At 41.8% G+C, this 20,287-nt stretch overlaps 1 protein-coding gene across 2 annotated transcripts in view; it reads left to right on the forward strand.

The window, feature by feature from the left end:
- Positions 1-20,287, forward strand: part of mre11a (MRE11 homolog A, double strand break repair nuclease) — a 62,182-nt gene that overhangs the window by 27,536 nt on the left and 14,359 nt on the right. For both annotated transcript variants that reach the window (XM_080197880.1, XM_080197881.1), the window contains 6 exons: positions 1,897-1,977; positions 3,213-3,339; positions 4,651-4,754; positions 9,589-9,762; positions 15,732-15,794; positions 17,741-17,954. In XM_080197880.1, coding sequence (XP_080054006.1) covers positions 1,897-1,977; positions 3,213-3,339; positions 4,651-4,754; positions 9,589-9,762; positions 15,732-15,794; positions 17,741-17,954 — 763 coding nt within the window. The remainder of the gene's footprint in view (positions 1-1,896; positions 1,978-3,212; positions 3,340-4,650; positions 4,755-9,588; positions 9,763-15,731; positions 15,795-17,740; positions 17,955-20,287) is intronic.

Consider the following 20,287-nt stretch of genomic DNA (forward strand, 5'->3'; position numbering starts at 1 on the left):
AATTCTCCAGTTCTACTGGCTAGTTTTTCTTGTCCCTTTAACTCCTAAAAAATAGAGTTGGTGAGGTTTGCGCTGTCAGTCTGGTGAGGCAGGGACTCTTAGACCCCGATGAGCCCCGGCATTACCATCATTTGCAGTGTCTGTTCTCCCCGCCACCATCACCACCACAAATAGATGAGTCCCCGCATGTGAGGCTGTCCCTAGACAGTGCCAACTGGTGCCAGCAGGCATTGCCAGGGTAGTGCCTGGCTACGTCCCTCTCCCCCAGGGGCTGTACAGGCTTTTGTGCGCACCCTGGGGAGATCCCCAAAACAGATTCATGCCTGGGTGAATCTGTTGTAAACCTCACTGATGTGACGTCACATCATCGAGGTACGAAAATGTGGTGGGGGTGGGGGTGGCGGGGTGGGGGGGGGAGACGAGACCTGGTGAGGTTGTCTTTATATTTAAATTTATTGAAATGAATGCAAATCAGATTCTCACCTATTCTGTAAACCTGATTGCGTCCCACTGAGGGATGGTGAAAATTGGAAATCATGATCTTGCTGACGAAATTTGCGATTTCCAGATATTGAGCCCCTGCCAGCAATCCTGCAGATCAAGAGTGCGAGTTCAATTTCCCACCCCATGAGTCCACTTGGAGGACTAGCAAGTTTCTCTGTTTAAGGTGCTCTGGTAATAATATACAAATAGATGAGCATAATAGTTCATTTATGCATTCAGTTATCTCTTGTGATGTAAAGATCCCTCTGGTGTGCAGGTTAGATGGATTAGCCATGGTAAATGTGCGGGATGGGGGGATAGGGAAGAGGGGAGGGCCTGGGTGGGATGCTTTTTTGGAGTCGGTGCAGGCTTGATGGACCAAGTAGTCTTTTTCTGCATTGTAGGTTCCTTTGAGATAGCAGATAAAGGGCAACAGGATATAAATATGTTCATTTTCATTACTGACAGCAAATATATTAAAGCATATATAACAGGAATGCATGAAAACACCCATTTGGGTCACAACTGTTGAGCTACTAGGAGCAGTGTGATTGCTGGAGGTGGGGTGGTAGGGTAGGGTGGTGGTATGTGCTGTAACAGCACAATAGCAGCCAGATTTGGTCTGCACCAACACTGAAAATGACAACAGATTTTCCACGCAGAATGAGTTCACTTGCAGTGGAAGGTGCAGGTGTGCACCTACCCCAGTCCTTGCAAAGAATGAATTCATTTATGATAGAAGAAACAGGGGGCCCTATTTTACCATTTTAATTCTGGACTTAAAACTGGGAGTGTTTCATATTCAACTTTTAGACCCGTTTTCTGATGCCCCATACACACTCTGCCTGAAAAAAAAAATCAGCAATTTTGAATCACACTGCAGAAGCCAGTGGACAGGACTTAGCGCGCATAAAGCCTGCTGCTCCGATTGGAACCTTCAGCTGCACATGTGCAGTAAAAAAAAGTAGAAAAATGCTCCCCTTCACATCCGTCCTGGGCTGGCTTATGCTTTCCCCTGGCCGCCATCCTCACAACATAACTGACCCCCTTATCGTTCCCATTACCCAGACCGATTGCGTGCAGAGTGGCAGCAGATCACACCTGCCCCCTACCAGAAGGCTATCTGAGCTGCCTCCCTCCCACTCCCCCCATCAGAGAGCCATCTGATCTGCCTCCCTCATCCTTTCCCCACCAGAGAGCCACCTGAACCCCCCTCCTCCCCCTATCCCCACCAGAGAGCCATCTGAGCTACTTCCCCCCCCCCCCCCCAAAAACTGGACAGCCATCTGACATGCCTTCCCCCTGCCACCTCCACCACCAGAGAGCCATATTAAACCCCCCTCCCCCCAGAATTAATAATTCTTATTAATTGACTAATAGTTCATTTTATTTTTTTCTTTATTCATCCTATAGGTGGAAGGAATGTTGGATGTTGCTGAAAGAGAACGTTTGGGAAATCCACGTCAACCAGAAAAGCCCCTAATAAGATTGAGAGTCAGTATTTTTTTTAATGACTTTGCACTTCATAAAATGCACATTAGAGTTGGCTGAAATTAAAGCTAATTTTGAAGAAAATGCTAAAAGATCATGGTAAAAGAAAATGCTATCATGGGTAAAATGTCAGGAGTATATAACCTTTTGACTGATGTCACAAATATGTTCATTATTCTGCCCAAAACTTAATGGGGGCAATCTTGAGCCCACACTCTCCATCCATAGGAATGATGGTAGTGGCTCAAGATCTGGCAAAACCCGGAAGTCGTGAATCCCGTCAATGAGATTGCGATCTCCGATTTCCACTGCCCCTCGTCGGCAACTTAACCCTTGTGGGCATGAACCTGAATTTAATATATTCAACAATTAAAGACCTCCCTCACCATATACTCTCCTGAGGTGTATTCTCAAACCTCACCTGAGAATAATATCCCAGGAACAGCCATTATCAACTGCTTCACCTATAACCTTCTTGCCATCATAAGGCTAAGAGTGGGGATGTTCGCTGATGGGCATTGTTCAGCACTGTCCGTGACTCTTCGGATACTGAAGCAGTCCATGTCTAAATGCAGCAAGACCTGGACAATATCCGGTCTTGGGCTGAGATGACAAGTAACATTCACGCCATACAAGTGCTAGGCAGTGGCCATCTCCAACAAGAGCTGATCGAATCATCACCCCTTGAAATTCAGTGGCATTCCCATCGCTGAATCCCCACTATTAAAATCCTGGGGGTACATTGACTAGAAACTGAATTGGACTAATCATATAAATACTGTGGCTGCTAGAACAGATCAAAGACTAGGAATCCTGCAGCGAGTAACTCACTTCCTGACCCCCCCCCCCCCCCAAAAGCCTGTCCACCATCTACAAATATCACCATCTTCAATGACGAAGGAGCCCAGCATATCTGTACAAAAGATAAGGCTGAAGCATTTGCAACAAACTTCAGCCAGATGTGCTGAGCAGGGTGATCCACCTTGGCCTTCCCCAGAGGTCCCCAGTATCAGAGATGTCAGTCTTCAACCAATTCAATTTATTCCATATGATATCAAGAAATGGCTGAAGATACTGGTTGCTGCAAAGGCTATAAGCCCTGACAATTATTGGTGAATCTAAAAATATCCAGTGAGTGAAGATGTCAAGTATCAATTCTGTTTAAAATTTGTTTAATCAATTTATCACGAACTTAAGTATGAGTTGTACTGAGGTTTGCAATTCTTGGTTTGCTTTAGGTGGATTACAGTGGGGGATTTGAACCTTTCAACACCCTGCGATTTAGCCAGAAGTTTGTAGAGCGAGTGGCCAACCCCAAAGATGTCATTCATTTCTTCCGACATAGAGAACAAAAAAACAAAAAAGGTAGGCCTGGATTTTGTGGTCAGCAGTTAATAGTTGTTAGATTTGCACTGTCTACAAACTTTCTATGGACTTCTGCACTGACTCTAGGCAGAACAGCACGCTGATACTACAGGGGATCTGGGATCTGTTTGAACAGGGCAAGCAACTGTGTATTTGCTTCACCTATAGGATTGAAGATCCTTCTGAGTTTAAACCGGGAAGTGGGAGCAGGGTGCTCTAAGGAATAAATGCTTAATTTGGAGTCCCAACCAAGTGGACAGCTTGATTACTTTTATTGACACCAGACCCTTTTGTTGAATCTTTATTTTAAAAGAATGAATTCAAGTTCTTAAATTGCATTGCTGGCATTTTAATTCACAAACAGCTGAATAATCCTGCAACAGAACCACTCTGCTACCTTACCAATAGTAGGATCAGTTTCCATCGACCATTAGTTTTATAAACAAGACTGCATGTCCTCCACCCCTTCCAAACTCCAATAGTTTATTTTAACATTGACTTATGTAATATTTTCCTGCTTCCAATAATCACTTGCGTTTTTAGGCATTTGCTCCAAGTCAGAAATTAGCAAATATAGTTACAGATTCCGCATGGCACTATTTGAGTTATTATAAAGTCTGAGGAGGAACAATTTACTTCTGTACAAACATTAACATTTCAGTAACTGTCATGTGGCTCGTTCTTAAGTGAAACCTACTAGTTTCTATCAAGCAAACCAGTAGTAATTTAAAGTCCTGGAGCTGTGTTTGTGCATTTAATAAAAAAATTATTTAGAAACTTCAGCTTGTTAGAAATAGCTACTTTTCTTTTGACTGCATTCCAAAAAATTCAAAACCTGAAGGAATAAAACTGCACGCTTATATATGTTAATTTTTGGTGCTAGATCGGTTAGTGATATTGTTGAAAGGGTACTTGCACTTAAATGATAAGAATTAGATTTCTGTTGCATATCTACTGTGCAATTAATGAGGAAACTACAGCAAATTCCAACAAAATGGGGAAGCAAAGGATAAGATATTATATTTGCAAAGCTAACAGTGGAGTGGCACAACTTGGGCAATGACATCAATTTATTGACATTTAATCACATATCTTCCTTCCCTGAAGCTGCTGCAACAGTTTCAATGGTCAGTGGCAGTCCAGGTATTTTGCAGGCCTAAGTTTTTGCAGTATTTGCAAAAAACATCATTTTTCTTTTTTAAATGTACTGTACTATCCATCTAACTGTGCACTGCAATCAAACACTGGAGAAGATTGTGCTGAATTGTGCTGGTGATTGATGAGTCTTTTTCTTGTTTGATTTTGCGACAGATGATGCACAGATTAATTTTGAAAAAGTTGCAAATAGATCTTCGGAAGGAATGACATTAAGAGTGGAGGATCTAGTCAAACAATTTTTTGAGACGGCAGAAAAAGTAAGTTTGACAATGTGCATCAGGTCTCTGTAAAAAGAAGTTTGAAAAAAGAAATTATATGAAGTGAACCATTTCACAGAGAGTTCAGATTGTCTTTGAAGCATTTCCTTTACCCTCCCTTTGGCTTTTTGAGTGATCTGGTGGGGAAGATGATTTTCAGCCAAGCAAACTAGTGGCCTGTCCATCACAGTTGATTTTGCAGGAATTTTGCATGATTGCTATGGACTGGGCTTCAAGAAAGGGGCATTAGTGTTTGATCAACAGTCTTCCAATTGAATCAAGATGATGTGGCAGAGGCATTACTGGGATTGTATCACTGATATATAGTCCAGCTCTCACTGCAGTATAGGAATCTGGTGCATTGGCTGCTCTGTTGTTTTACAGAGTTTTTTTAATCAAACAATCACTACTGTAATTTGCTGAAGGCTGAACAGCTGTTGCAAATCTGGTGTTGGATTTCTTTGTCAATAGTAGTCTTTTGAGAGTGCAGTGGGGAAAATGTCCAACATATCCCAGAGCACCTCCTTCAACAGATATGGGCAGGATGGTGGCACAGTGGTGAGTACTGCTGCCTCACAGTGCCAGAGACCCCAGTTCAATTCCCATCTTGGGTGATTGTGTGGAGTCTGCATATTCTTCCCGTGTTTGTGTGGGTTTCCTCTGGATGCTCCAGTTTCCTCCCACAGTCTGAAAGGCATGTATTTGCCACACCAAATTCTCCCTTATCATACACTAACAGGTGCCGGAGTGTGGTGATTAGGGATTTTCACAGTAACTTCACTGTAGTGTTAATGTAAGCCTACTTGTGACACTATAACTTATTTATTGGAGGTGGAATATTTGGCTGACCAGTTGTGAGTTGTATGAGCTTTGTTTTGGCCACGTTCAAGGATGGGTCGAATTTCTTCTTTTCAGAATTGAAAAATTCGAGAGCGTTTTGCAGATCTGGTGCAGAGCAGCAAGACATTGCAGTGACCCACAGCTATGTATATCTATCGTGGTCAGATTAGTTTTGGCACAGAGGTGACCAAAATGCTATTGGTCTAAAGGGGATTAAATACTGCCACCAGAGGGTGATTTATCTTTGAAGTGAATAGTCACTCAAGAAGATTGTTACTAGTATAGCATCTATCACACAGCCCTGCTTGACCCCAGACTGGATTTTGAAGATGCTGGATTCCAGTCAAGGCAGCTGCAGTCATGTCATGATGAGGCAGTTGCAGAATTATGTTGATGTTTCTTGGGCATTCAGATTGTAGGAGCACAATCCACGGAGTTTCGCATTTACTGAGTCAGATGGTTTGATCAAATTGATAAATGCAATGACTAATTCCTTGTGGTGTCTTCTACTTTTCTTGGCTTTGTTTGGCAATGGCCATCACGTCGGAGGCTCCTCTGAAAGGCCTAAAGTCATACCGTGTCTGGGAGGATTTCCATAGCCACAGGAAGTAGGTGGTTCAGGAGAATATGTGCCAAGATTTTCCCGGCTGGGAAGGCAGGGGGATGGGAGAAGTTTCCTCCCAACTTAGCAGGATGAGTGCCTGTCTGAGTAAAAAGTCCTCCAGCTTTGAAGAACTCAGCTTGAAAAGCCCTTTGTGGTTCCAACTTTGTTGTTTGTTGTTTTTTTTCTGGATTTCTTGTTGCAGATCTCCCATCCATATTGGATTCCATTGCAGGGCACTAGGGGACAATCAGTTGCCATCGTGGATTCACAGTTGAGGAGTTGTTCAAAATGTTCTTTCCAGCATTTACAAATGGCATTGTCCTCTTTGAGAAGGAAAACAACACCTTGTGAATGTAAGAGATCTGTTTATTTGACTTCTGACTGTAGTTGGCCATGGCACGTTGAAAAAAGTTTTGCATGTCATTAACATACTGTCGGATTCCTGGGCTTTCTCTTTCTACCACATCTTTTTTTTTCTTTGGATGTCAGCCTTGAGTGATTGATATGCTGCCTTCTTGAGCTGCCCCCATGGGCAGGCAATGCCCCATTGCCAGGCAATGCAGGCTGCTCATTTTTGTTCCAGATGCTCATATATTTGTGCATTATTTTTGTTAAGCCAATCTTGTGAGGACATTGTTCAGACACTAAAGTCTGGGCATAGGAATATAGTACAGCTGACATTATCTCATCCCACTGTGCTGGGATTGAGTTGAAGGTGTAGAGATTTTCCAGATTGTTAATGAGCTGCATTTTGAATTCCTTTCTTCGATTGGCCTGTTTTAGAGGTGAGACATTCTTCTTGGACTTTTGGACCTTGCAATATCTTGGTGCTAGTGAATATTCATCACCAATCAAAGAAGTTGATGACACATCTAGCAGGAATCAATCATGGATTAAGTGATGTAGATTTCACTTAGATCTTTAATTCGAATAATGACATAATCTGAGAAGTGCCAATGCTAAGATCTAGGATGCCTGCAAGTGGTTTCGTATTTTTCATTCTGGTTGAAGAGGAGTTTATTATAATGGGTCTATATGGAAGAAGCCATTTGCAATGGCTTTTCCCATCCCATGTTTTCCAATGATGCTGCTCCAACCTTTGGAGTCCCTGCCAACCATAGCATCAAAGTCTCACAGAAGGATGATTTTCTTTTTTTGCTATTGCAATGAAGACTTTATCCAGGTCATAATAGAACTTTTTTTTTAACATCATCTTCTGAGTCATGGATCAGTTTATAAAGTACTGGTAATGTTGCTGTATTGTTTATGGCTGAGCTGTAGGTGAAGTGTCATTAAGTCTTTCAGTTCTACAATTGGGGAGTTCTGGCAGTGCATCAAAGATCCTTATTTGGAGAGCAAAACTTAATTCTGTGGACTCCAGAATCACTTTCCTTTCTAGTAAAAGATTTATCCCTTGCTTGTTCCTTTAGCTATCCCTCCCCAGAGGTGGATCTCCGTGAGGGCAGCAATTTTATTTTGGAGCCTTAATGGTTCACATGAAAAGATTGCAGTTCTTTCTAGATGATTGTTCTTTTACTTCACCCATGAGTATTTTAACATCCCAGGTTGAAAAATTCAGAGTTTTCTTTCTTTGGCCACGCAGTGATCCTGCTGGGTGCAGTTCTCAGGAGAAAGTGGGACAGACTATTTTTAGGTCATCTTTTCGAACGTCCTGTTCCCCGTGTGATGTTCAGCAACCTTTATGTACCTGGGGTACCCAGGGACACTGATGTTCTCAGCTCTGCCCCATTGCCATTCCTCCATCACTACGAGATTTGGCAGATAGGCTCTTGTGGAAGCCTCCACCTGGTTTTGTTTAGCTTGGGGTGCAGTTTTTGACCAATTAATCTTAACAAATTGGAGAGTTTTTAAGATGATGATTGAAACCACCTTACAGTTCTTTGCAGGCAGAGAATGGTAAATCTTCCTTCACCTGTTCTGTAATTGAGGACATTTTGGACTGCACTTTGTCTAGCACCACCTTCTATCTTGCCACCCTGGGTAGCTTCATCAAGAGCAAAGTGCTCCTGGCAACATCGCTCAAGCGATTATCAGAATGCACAAGCATTTTCACCCCATCAAGATGGTGATCCATCCTCACTACATGATACAGCTGTTGCCAGTGTCTGCGCTTTAAGTGCTCTCTTATAGATTTTTTTTGAAAACTGGAGCCCTGGCATTGGAGACCTAGGCTGTATGACCTCAGGAAGAGATTTCTTGATGCTTCAGTTTGATGTTCCTGCTCCCTAATGCTTGTTGCTATTTCACTTAACTAATTAACTAGATCCTCGTAGATGGATATTTTTGAGCTGTTGTTTGAATATGTGACACATCACAACAGAGTTTGAGGCTTGAACATAACTTCTGTTCTGAATGCACCTCTTATGAGATTCCCCTTTATTTGGTAAAGAAAGGAAATTACTTTCAGATGGATTGATTCATGCCTACCAGTTTGATAATGTTGCAACTAAATAATGGAGTTTTACAACAACAGTCTGCATCAAACCAACTTGTTTTGGAAGCTGTTTCCCCAACTGTTGTGTCTACACCGAGCTACCTCCTTGAGTACTCTCATTGCTTTGATGGTGATTATGCTTGTCCTCTATTTTTCATTACTGCTGGTTTAGGTAACCTTTCCATTTACACGGAGAAACATCCCTGATGGGAATCTAGTTTGCAAACAAGTATGCTTTTCCAAGATGTGTGCATGGTTCTACTGTTTTCAGGTGCATATTAACTGCAGTGTCCTCTCCTTTGACACTTTAGCTCCCGTCATGTTTTAGTTCCAGTATCCATACTGTGAGGTTATGGTGGCTATGAAAAGTGAGTCAAATCTATCAGTATTATAGAACTTCCAAGGAACCTGTGGCTTCACCTACATTGGCCACCATTGGGCATTGTGTGACAGTTTATCAAGGTGAAGTTAGCACTGACTAGCTGTGCCTCAGCCAGAGTACCATCCTCAGTACTTCTCTCTAGCTTCCAGGAGATGGACCGTCCTTTCTTATTTCTGAGAATAGTAAGACTACTAATGCATCAAAGTGTTTGCTGCTGAACCCTTTCAATCGCTGTCGAGGATTTCACCTCCTATAGGAGCGTTTCCAGCATTTCACAAAGCATACGGCATTTGGTTGTCATGTGTACAACAGTATTTCCCTTTGTCCTAACTCTGATCCTATCAGTAGCAATGCTGCTCCATACCTGTCCTGTGTAAATGTTTCATTTCCACCAAGAAAAAGCAGCAGCCTTCCTGCAGGAGCAGGTGGATGGTAGTCCATTCTGTGACATTTTCAGTAGGTTACTGGAAATCCAACCCAAGGTTTCTTTATAAATTTATAGATTTTTATGTTTATAGATTGGAGCTACTCAGATGTTGCTTTTCCTCTGTAGAGTGTCCGGTTATCACTGTTGACTGAAAGAGGGATGGGGGAAGCTGTTCAAGAGTTTGTTGACAAGGAAGAAAAAGATGCTATTGATGAGCTGGTAAAATTTCAACTGGAAAAAACACAGCGGTTTTTGAAAGAGCGGCAAATTGATGTCACTGAAGACAAAATTGATGAAGAAGTAAGTAATCTTAAAGCTTTACAACAAATATCTGCAATGTGAAATACTAGCTTTTGTTACTTAGTAGCAACAATTTTAACTGAATATTCCAAGGGACTTCAAAAATAAACAATCAAAATGGAATAAAATATTGCCTCAGTCCCAGAGGACCATATGCTGCTCTCCCCTTTGAGAGAGAGTAGACTGGTGGTGATTTAACCTGAGGGTCACCACACCTCAGGCATTTGGCAAAGTTGAGAATGCCGGTGTTCACTCAGTACAAGAGTCATGCCTGCACTGTTGGCATTGCTCCGTATCAGTAACCAGCCATCCCACCAACTGAACTAACCAACCCCCACAATCAAAATAAATCAATACTGAACCATAGGAGATAGTGTTAAGGACCACACTGATGTTAAACGCAAGGGTATCCCAAAAGCCATGAAGAGTAACGTGGAACACCAGTTTTTAGTGGTGTGTATTTTTAATTTTCAATATTGTGAGAAAAGGTATGGAAACTAGGCAGCATTAATCCAGATTAATTGTAATCAATTAATAAAGAATTCTAGTCACCCTATTATAGAAAGGATATTATTAAACTAGAAAGAGTGCAGGGGAGATTTACTAGGATGCTACTGGGACTTGATGGATTGAGTTATGAGGAGAGGCTGGATAGACTGTGACTTTTTACTCTGGAGCATGGGAGGCTGAGGGGTGACCTTATAGAGGTCTATAAAATAATGGGAGGTATAGATCGGCTAGATAATCAATATCTTTTCTCAAAGGTAGGGGAGCCTAAAACTAGGGGCACAGGTTTACGGTGAGAGGGGAGAGATACAAGAGTGTCCAGAGGGGCAGTTTTTTCACACAGAGGGTGGTGACTGTCTGGAACAAGCTGCCAGAGATAGTATTAGAGGCGGGTACAATTTTATCTTCTAAAAAGCATTCAGACAGTTACGTGGGTACGATGGATATAGAGGGATATGGCCAAATGCAAGCAATTGGGTTTAGCTCAATGGTAAAAACGGGGTGGCACAGGCAAGTTGGGCCGAAGGGCGTGTTTCCATGCTGTAAACCTCTATAATATTATTAATTTAAAATAAAAACACACGACAAGGAATATAATACACTACATCACTACTTTACACTGATAGCTGTACACATGCAGTTTTATATGATGTTACCCCTTTGTTTCCAACTGCCTGTTGTTTCCTGAACTCTTGAGAGGCCCTTGTTTTCAAACAGCATCCAATATTATATAATTCAATGAAATAAATCCAGCCAATAATTACCATGCACCATGTGGTTATTTGCCCACATTTGGGAAAACCGTCTTCAGTTTTTGTGAAGGTAAAATCTTCTCTGTTTGTGTTTAGGATTTTAACTGGCTATTCTTTTTGCAATAACTAGTTTTGGGGAGACTGTGTTTCTGCAGCTGGGTATGGCAGTGATGTATGCCAGTGCTACTCTGTGCCTTTCTACGGCTATTGTGTTATGGAAAAATCATTCTTTTCCTTTGATATTACCTATCTTGTGGACCTGGCTTTTAGCATATAAGTATCATTTCTCCTCTTTGCATTTACCTCTTCTATAGCCCATTTGTTTTCCCCTAGTCACATAGGTGAACATTTGCTTTTCCCACCAGTGTGTTAATTTGCACAACAAAATCCCTTCAGCTAGCTGCTCTTATCAACTCCATTTTTTTAATCTTAATTTTTTCCCCAATTCTTGACAATAATAGCAGGTGTAAGCAGAAACTTGGTCAAAGAAATCAGTTTTAAAGAGGACCTTAAACAAGGTAAGGGTCATGAGGAGGCCTGAAGGATTTCGGGAGAGAATTTCAGAATGTGGAACTTGTGCAACGGAAAGCTGTATTGTTAGAAGGGGATAAACAGGGATGGTAGGTACAGGTGCACACGAGGAAAGAAGATCTTTAAAGCAGATTTTAGTAGGACTGGAGGTCGTTACAAAGCTTAAAATGGTGAAGTATGAAATTATTTTAAATGTGAGAATGATCATTTTAAGACATTGGAGACCAAAAGCCAATGTAGCTTAGTAAGTAAGTGGTTACCTTGTTTTTTAAAAAAATTCATAAAGTAAATGTCACTGACAAGTCCAGAATCTATTGCTATCAGAGCTGATCGTGAGTTGTCTTCTTGAACCACTGCAGTCCATGCCGTAAGCATGATGTTATTAAGGGACTTCCAGGTTTTTTTGACCCAGTGACAGCAGAAGAGCTATGATATAGTTCCAAGTCAGGATGATGTGTTGCTTGGAAGGGAACTTGCAGGTGGCGGTGTTCCTATGCTTCTGCTGCTGCTCTTATCCTTCTAGGTGAGGCGGTCGTGAGTTTGGGAGTTGCTGTGTAAGAAGCCACAGTAAGTTGCTGTAGTTGTAGGTTGTACATACTGCTGCCAGTATGTGGTGATGGAATGAATGTTTAGAGTGGTGAATGGGGTACCATTCAAGCAGCATCTTTGTCCTTGATGGTGTCAGTTTAGTGTTGTTGGAGCAGCACTCATCAAGGCAAGTGGAAAGTATTCCATCACAAACCTGACTTGTGCCCTATAGACAAGCTTTGGGGTGTCAGTGATGAGTTATTTGCCACAGTATTCTTAGCTTCCAATATACTCTTGCAACAATAGTATTTATATGGCTGGTTCATTTTGATGTTGGTCAATTGTAACCCCCAGAATACTGAAAGGGGGTTTGGCATTTGGTAATAACATTGAATTGCAAAGTGAGATGATTAGATTTTCACTTGTTGGAGAAGGTCTTTGCCTAGCACTTGTGTGTTGTGAATATTAAATGTAAGTTATCAGCCCCCAAGCCTGAATGTTGTTCAGATCTTGCTGTGTTTGGACATGGACGCCGTAGCGTCTGAGGAATTGCATTCATACTTACAGAGGGATATTTGTTGATGAAGCTTTACGTAAGGTGGCTAAGCCAAAGACACTACCCTGAGGAACTCCTGCAGCAGCGTCCTGGAGCTTTGAACACCTCAAGAACAACAACTACCTTCCTTTGTGCAAGGTAACATTCCAAACAGTGAAAGGGTTTCTCCCTGATTCCCATTGACTAAAATTTTGCTAGGCCTCCTTGATGCCATATTCAGTCAAATGCTGCCCAGCTGTCACAGGAAGTCAGTTATTCTTGAGCTCAGCTCTTGCCTATGTTTGGTCCAAGGCTGTAATGAGATCTGGAGCTGAGTCTGCCTGGTGGAACCCAGACTGAGTGTTAGTGATTGGTTATTGCTGAGTAAGTATCACTTTCTCACACCGTTCGCAACACTTTCTGTCATTTTGTTGATGACTGAGAATAGATTGCTGGAGTTGGAAATGGGCTGGATAGGATTTATCCAGCATTTTGTGGACAGGATATACCCTGGGCAATTTTCTAGATTTTGGGTAGGTGACATATTGGAATTGTATTGGGAAACTTGGCTGTGTGTGCGGCTGGTTCTGAAACACAAGTCTTCACTATCACAACCAGAGTGTTGTCACAGCCTGTATCTTTTGATGCACCCAGTGCCTTCTGCCATTTCTTAATATCTTGTGGAGTGAATTGAATTGTTTGCAGATTGGCATCTGTGATGCTGTAATCTCAGGAAAAGGCTGAGTGGGATCATCCTTTTTTGGCAGTCTTGGCTGGTAGCAAATGCCTTGCCTTTTGCACTGATGTGCCAGGCTCCCCATCATTAAAGATGGGGATATCTGTGGAGTCTTATTCTCTGGCTAGTTGTTTTTCACTCCACTTACAATTGAACAAGGCAGGAATGCATAAGAACATAAGAAATAGGAGCAGGAGTAGGCCATCCAGCCCTTCGAACCTGCCCCGCCATTCAATAAGATCATGGCTGATCTGTCGCTGCTCAGTTCCGGAACTTTGGTTTAATTATTTTGCTGTATCTACCTCTGTATCTACTTTGTGCAGGTAGAAATAGAACAGTTATGAATGAGCTAAAATTTGTGGAGGGTGAGGAACACAGGACTGGCCAAGAGAAAATTGGAATAGGTGTTTCCATATGAGCATTTCTGTTGCAAATAGACATGGGTAGGAGTGGAGGTGACCGAGTTACAGAAGTGGGACTGCGTGATCTGAATGTTGGACTTATAGAATCAGAAATTCAGCCTGGGGTCAAATAGAATGTCATGGTTAGAGGAAGTTTGTATCTGCATTGGATGGTGGCTTGAAAGGATTTGGAATTGGTGGCAATAACACAAGAATTGTAGTTTCTGATGCCTTCCATCTCTAAATGGAGAAAATTGTGCCTTATCTTATATTACGATACCCATAGTGGCTATTAACCCTTTGAAAGGAATTCCTGCAGTGTCAATGGAAGGAAAACTGATGGATAAGATTTCACATTGTAAAACTTTTACTACCAGTGCCAATGTGGGACCATGTGCAATCTCACTCTTTTCAACTCATCTTCCAGTTTGTGGGACTCTTGCTTCACAAGCAGTCGTTTCAGATTTTATATTCACCAGCAGCTGAATTCCATCCCAAGAACCTGGGTGCAGTTAACACCAACAAGACCTGATTGCATACTGTCTAGGGTTCATTTTTAACCAACCAACCAACCAATGTACATGGCTCACAATCTTTTTCTCTCTTTTATGCTCAGCTCACTCACATGTTGCCTCACTAAAACATCTGGAGTTGTATTTTCTTCCTCCTGCCAAACTGGAAACTAATCTACTTGCAGAGAGCTCTGCATGCTTTCTTCACATAAATTCTGTGTTCTAAACTGCCTATCACAAGATAGGCTAGAACCTGGCACCACTGCAATTAGCTTTCTATTTACTTTTTGCTTCAACTTTCATCCCCATAGCAACCCATAGTCATAGAGGCATTTCTTGAAACCTAATTATGTCCAAACCAGGAAACCATTTATCTCCCTCTCTAAATACCCCCCAATTTTATTGTGGTCTTAAAGGGGGCATCATCCAAAAGGAAAATGCAGGTTTTTCTCAAAATACGTGGCCACATACATTCAAGACAGGATGTGGACAAATAGTCCAATAACACAGGTAGTAGAGGAGTCAAGAGATGGCAGAGAGTGAAAGCTTAGCTGTTTTCAACATTTAAGTGAAACCTGGAAAAATGTACAGGTGTTACAGTGAACAAAAGGAAAATGTGAGCCAGAACACTTTGTTGGAAGAGTAAAAAGCAATCTACTTGAAATGAAAGAGACTATAGATTGTTGAGGCACGAAAGGGTACAAGTTCATCATTCATGAGTCACACATGATTGGCATGCAGATGCAGCAAATAGTTAGGAAAGCAAATGTCTTGTTGGTCTTTATTGCAAGATGGATGAAGTTTAAAGGTAGGAAATTTTGCTACAACCCTACTGGATGTTGGTGAGACCACAACTGGAGTACTGTGTGCAGTTTTCGTCTCCTTATTTAAGGATGAATATACTAGAGTTAGAAGCAATTCTGAGAAGGTTGATTTGTTATGCACAAACAAAATTGTTTTTTTAAATGAACAGCACGTGTAAATCACGTAGGGTCAAAAAATCATTTGTGTGTCGTCACTTCAAGTGGCGCTACACAGATTCCTGGATGACAGAGTGCGCCACATGTTGCACTGGTAAGGAACCACATGGTGTTTCCCATTGATATCATTGAGGAAACCTGTGTGGCCTGCAATGCTTTTTTGCCCCAGAGGAGTAGGTGTAGTTTGTGCACCTGTTCCTTGTTGCACAAGAACACATCTTTCCTTCATATTCATTGAATTTCGGATCAGAAATTTTGACAAATCTGTAGGATTCTGCGGTAAAGTTAATTGTTTGCAGCATGATAATTGAGATGATCATTTGAAATAAAAGAAACTTCAAAAAACTCATATTTAAAAATTGACTCTGATTACGACTCGTCTTCTGTGGACAAGAGAATCATCATGCTGTCTTTTTATGCCTAGGATGTGGTCTTAGTTCATTTTTGGGATAATTTACAAATACTAGTCATCTCTGATCTTTTTCAGGTTCGCCATTTTCGTGAAACCCGGAAAAAAAACATAGCTGAAGAAGATGAAGAAGTTCAAGAGGTAAGCTGCTTCCTGTCTAATAATTCTTTATTAACCTTAACTAAATAACATAGCTGTGCCTCAGCCTTTTCCACACTGGACCCGCAATGTAATACCATTCACAGGATTGTTTTTGATCTTTGCAAGCTGCACTAAGGTACCAGATTTTAAGAGTGGTGCTCTAACACTGCCCTGTCTTTTTGGTGCAAATTTGACCTCTACAAACCCAAAATCTCCTCCAGTAATTAAATGTAAATATGCGTCTAAGTAATCCCATACTGAGTGTTCCATATTCCTTGAATATTTTCAGACTGGCATTCATAGTGTTTTCCATACACATGTGCTTGTGTATGTAATGTCATTCCAGATTTTAATGAAATTGGTGTGATGATGCCTATGTTTTTTGTAACTTGATTCAGTACTTCTCTCTTGCCCTTACCCTCCTAAAGGTGTTAACTCATGTTGGTTATGGTGCCGCAGGAAACAGCAACACTCTGGTACTTTATCCAAAAGACCATCCTTCATATGTGAACTTGGGACAGTGAACTATTCACGCAACAGTATTATAGCTGGCTGTCATCCTTCTTCACTTGAATTGCAAACGAACCAGAATTAGTCACAGGATGATGATCAGGATTAGAAATAGGTTCATTTGTATTCTTAGCGCAAAGAATACTGAGGCCAATTTCAATGGTCCAGTTGCTGCACCAGCTGATCAGTTAACTGGTCACAAACCTGGAATCAAAACCTGAAATCTGCTTATCTACATGAATTAGTACTAAGCCCCAACCTCTTGCAGTAGGTCCAACCCTCTCTACTGCAGTTTGGTTCTGTAAATTGCTAGCTGAAGGGGTTGGTTAACTGTTGCAGATCCTCTCTTTTTTTAGTCCTGGAGAATTTGTTATCCAGTCTACTAAGACAAAGGGTTCTAAAGGTTGAGAATGTAAAATAACCACATCATTAGTGCTAGCAATGGATTTCAATTTAATTTGTAACAGATTCTTAGGCTATTGTTTTATTGGGAACAAGATATTGGACTTTAACTACTGAGGTTGAACATGCTAAATTGGCCTATAATATAAAGGGGCATGGTATGGAGATGCCGGTGTTGGACTGGAGTAAGCACAGTAAGAAGTCTCACAACACCGGGGTTAAAGTCCAACAGGTTTATTTAGTAGCACAAGCTTTTGGAGTGTTGCATCTTCTTCAGGTGAAAAAGGAGCAACTCTGAAAGCTTGTGCCACCAAATAAACCTGTTGGACTTTAACCTGGTGTCGTGAGACTTGCTGCCATATAAAAGGGCCACATCTTCCACTCAAAATATCTTGTTTTACACATTTTTTGTATTGACCATGGAATGTGGGTGTCACTGACAAGGCCAGCATTTGTTGCTCATCCCTAATTGCCCATAAGAAGGTGGTGAAGAGCTGCCTTCTTGAACCACTGCAGTCCCTGTGGTGTTGGTACACCCACAGTGCTGTTAAAGAGAGATTCCCAGGATTTGAATTGAGTGCTACTGAAGGAATTATAATATATTACCAGCTCAGGATGGTGTGTGACTTTTGGGGAACCTTCTTGGTGGTGGTGTTCTTGTGCATCTGTTGCCCTTGCTCCTCTAGGTGTTCGAATGTTGCTATCAAAGGAACCTTGATAAGTAGCAAAAAGATTAAAACCACAAGGAATTGTAATATTAGCCTCTGAATTTTCATGTGTGCTCCTGACCTTAATGACCCAATCTGGCTTCACAAGTGATATATTGGCCAATATTTCTCAGATTTTTAAAATTTCCATAATACTTTAATGTGGCGGAAGTATACTTGTGAGGTAAGGTACCGCCGCTCCTTATACATAGAGTGTGTGTCTGTAAATTTGCAGTGGAGATTTGTCAAATTAATATGGATAATATTTGCTTAATGTTATTGTGAGCATTTCTCTAATGGGCAGTTTTTATCTCCATTAAACAAAAGGCGATGAGTAGAGCCAGAGCACATAGAACTGAAGGAAAAGACGTTTCCTCATTGATTAGTGATGACGACCTGGTTATTTCTGAAGAAAAAGCTGCAGATTCTGATGAAAGCAGTGCCTCTGTAACTATCAGAGGGCGAGGCAGAAGTCGTGGAAGGGGCAGCAGTAGAGGCCAGAGCTCTTCCACAGGAAGAGGAGGATCCAGAAGAGGAAGCAGTAAGAATTGTTTAAATTTATACAAATGTATAAAACTAACGGGCAGGAAGAGATCAACTGGTCCATCAAGGCAGCCCCAGTCCAAGACAGGTGGACCATTTATGGCTAAATATATTTCTTTCTCCAGACACCTCCTTGCATCCACCCTTTCAGCATGTAATCTTCTGAGGAACAAAAATAAAATTCAGGCCAATAAAAGAAAAACTATTCTGAAAAATTTCTCCCTGACTTCTTCAGATCATTAAAATTAGGCCATGAGATCACTTGGGCCTTTGCCTTCAAAATTATCTGACCTCTGCATCAGCAAACAGTCAAGCTCCATCTTCAAGACACACTGAGATTTAGCACTAAATACACCAGCTGACAATGTATTCCACTGGCACACAATTCTCTGGGGAAAAGAAGAACTGCCTGTTATCCAGTCTATCCTACTCATACGTACGATCTGTTAAAATGCTATAATCAGGAGCAACATTATCCAGCTCTTTAACTAAATTCTAGACCTTGTAACAGGGCACCTCTAAGACTTTGTTGCTTTAAGATAAATAGATCAAGATCCTTGAGCTTATCTGAAGAACAGACATACGTGAAATTACAATTATTTTGTTTGCCATTGTGTGGCCTACTTCCCAGCACATCTAAATCTTTTTGCATTTGATTGCACTTCAATTTTACTGTTTTAATTCTTGCAGAGATTTTGGTGTTATCGAAAGATCACTCACTGTATTCTCAACACCATAAAGCATATTAAAGACTGTAGAGAATACTGCTGATTTAAATATCATCTACAGGAGTGTAAACTGATCCAAAATTGTCATCTAGCAGCTCTGCCTAAGCTGAAGAATTAGTTTGAATTCGTCCTTTAATGAACCTATACAGTTCATTAATGGACTTCTGACATAGCTGGAAAAGCTTTTGTTATTCCTGCCCCAATTAACTACTATCTTCTGTTCCAGAGTTTTCTTATATAACTGCTTTTGTGGGTGGGATTTTCCAGCTGTGTGCAACCCAAGACTAGAAATTCCCACTCGAGGTCACTTACCTTTCCAGGGTCTGCAATTTTTCTGTCCGATCTGCTACAATTCCTGAGCTGGGCAGGACAGAACAGTTCCACCCTATGTCTCTTCTAAAACTACGAAGACCACAGTCCTTAAAATATTAGATTTAAAACAGTTGTATTACGTTGTGAGTGATTGTTTCCACCTGTGGCAGATTCCTTAGCCTGTGTAACTGCCGGTCACCCAAAATGTTTCTCCCCATTGGGTGGGTTTGATTTTGGAGAATATTTAGACTGCACTGTTGAAGTAATTACTACGTTATTATGCTGCATAATGAATGGCAATAGCTTTGATTGTATAAATGGATAATTGTTGGGGGGGGGCGCGGAATTTTTCCAATCTCATTGCACCGATCCTGGAGATTAGTGTGCAAGCCTAAAAACCTGTTTTGTGCCCGGCTATCGCCCCAAGATTCGGCCATTAGGAGGCATGGTTTCCAGCAGTTCCAAACCCCCAACCCTTGCTTAAATTCCCCGACAGGACGGAGACCTCCCCCACATGCACACATCACGAGGGTTGCATTTACATCACCCAAGGGTGATGGGTCTGGACTGACAAGCGAGTGGCTTGTCCAGGCAGGAGGATGATGAACTCTTGCTGTGATCCATGCTTGCAGTGTTGACCTGGGTGCCGTGCAATGCTGGCACCATCCTCTACATCTGAAGGCTGTTGGACTCCAGACAGCCTCTGGGATGTCTCTTTAACACCCCCTCATGCAGTCTCTGGCTCTGCTGCATTCCCAGCAGCTCTCTGGGAATCTTCCAGGGGCCCGGCATCTGGCAGAGGCACAGTTGTGTCCTTGGATTGGGCAGCAGGAGGCTTGCCTGATCCCTTGGACATTCCTGCCTTTACACAATATGCATCAGTAGCTGTGTGGTGCCCACCAGAAAGTGACCTCGAAGCCTGTCTGCTAATTGTACCCACCAAGCTGTGCATCTTTGTATGGGTGATGTCTATGACGCCTGGTTGGTGTAGGGGGTACACGTGGGTAAGTGTTAGGGAGGGATAAGTATCTAGGCAATTCAACAGTTACTTGAGAAAGGTCTAAATGGATCAAAGTCTTTTGGATTCTTACTTCTGTGGCGCACCTCGACATCACAGTTGCTCACTGCCTTCCGGGGTGACACTTCTATAAGCTCCATTGCTCATTCATCAAAGGAAATCAGAAGCCGCAGTTTGGGAGTTCTGCTGCTAGTCTTCTCTTGTTCCCTTTGCTTGTGGGCCATCTTCTCCTGTGGAGACAGAAGGGAATGGTTGAGAATTTCCATGTCTTGC

Source organism: Carcharhinus amblyrhynchos, chromosome 10, assembly GCF_965287045.1.
Source record: "Carcharhinus amblyrhynchos chromosome 10, sCarAmb.v2.hapA, whole genome shotgun sequence".
NCBI classification, from domain to species: domain Eukaryota; kingdom Metazoa; phylum Chordata; class Chondrichthyes; order Carcharhiniformes; family Carcharhinidae; genus Carcharhinus; species Carcharhinus amblyrhynchos.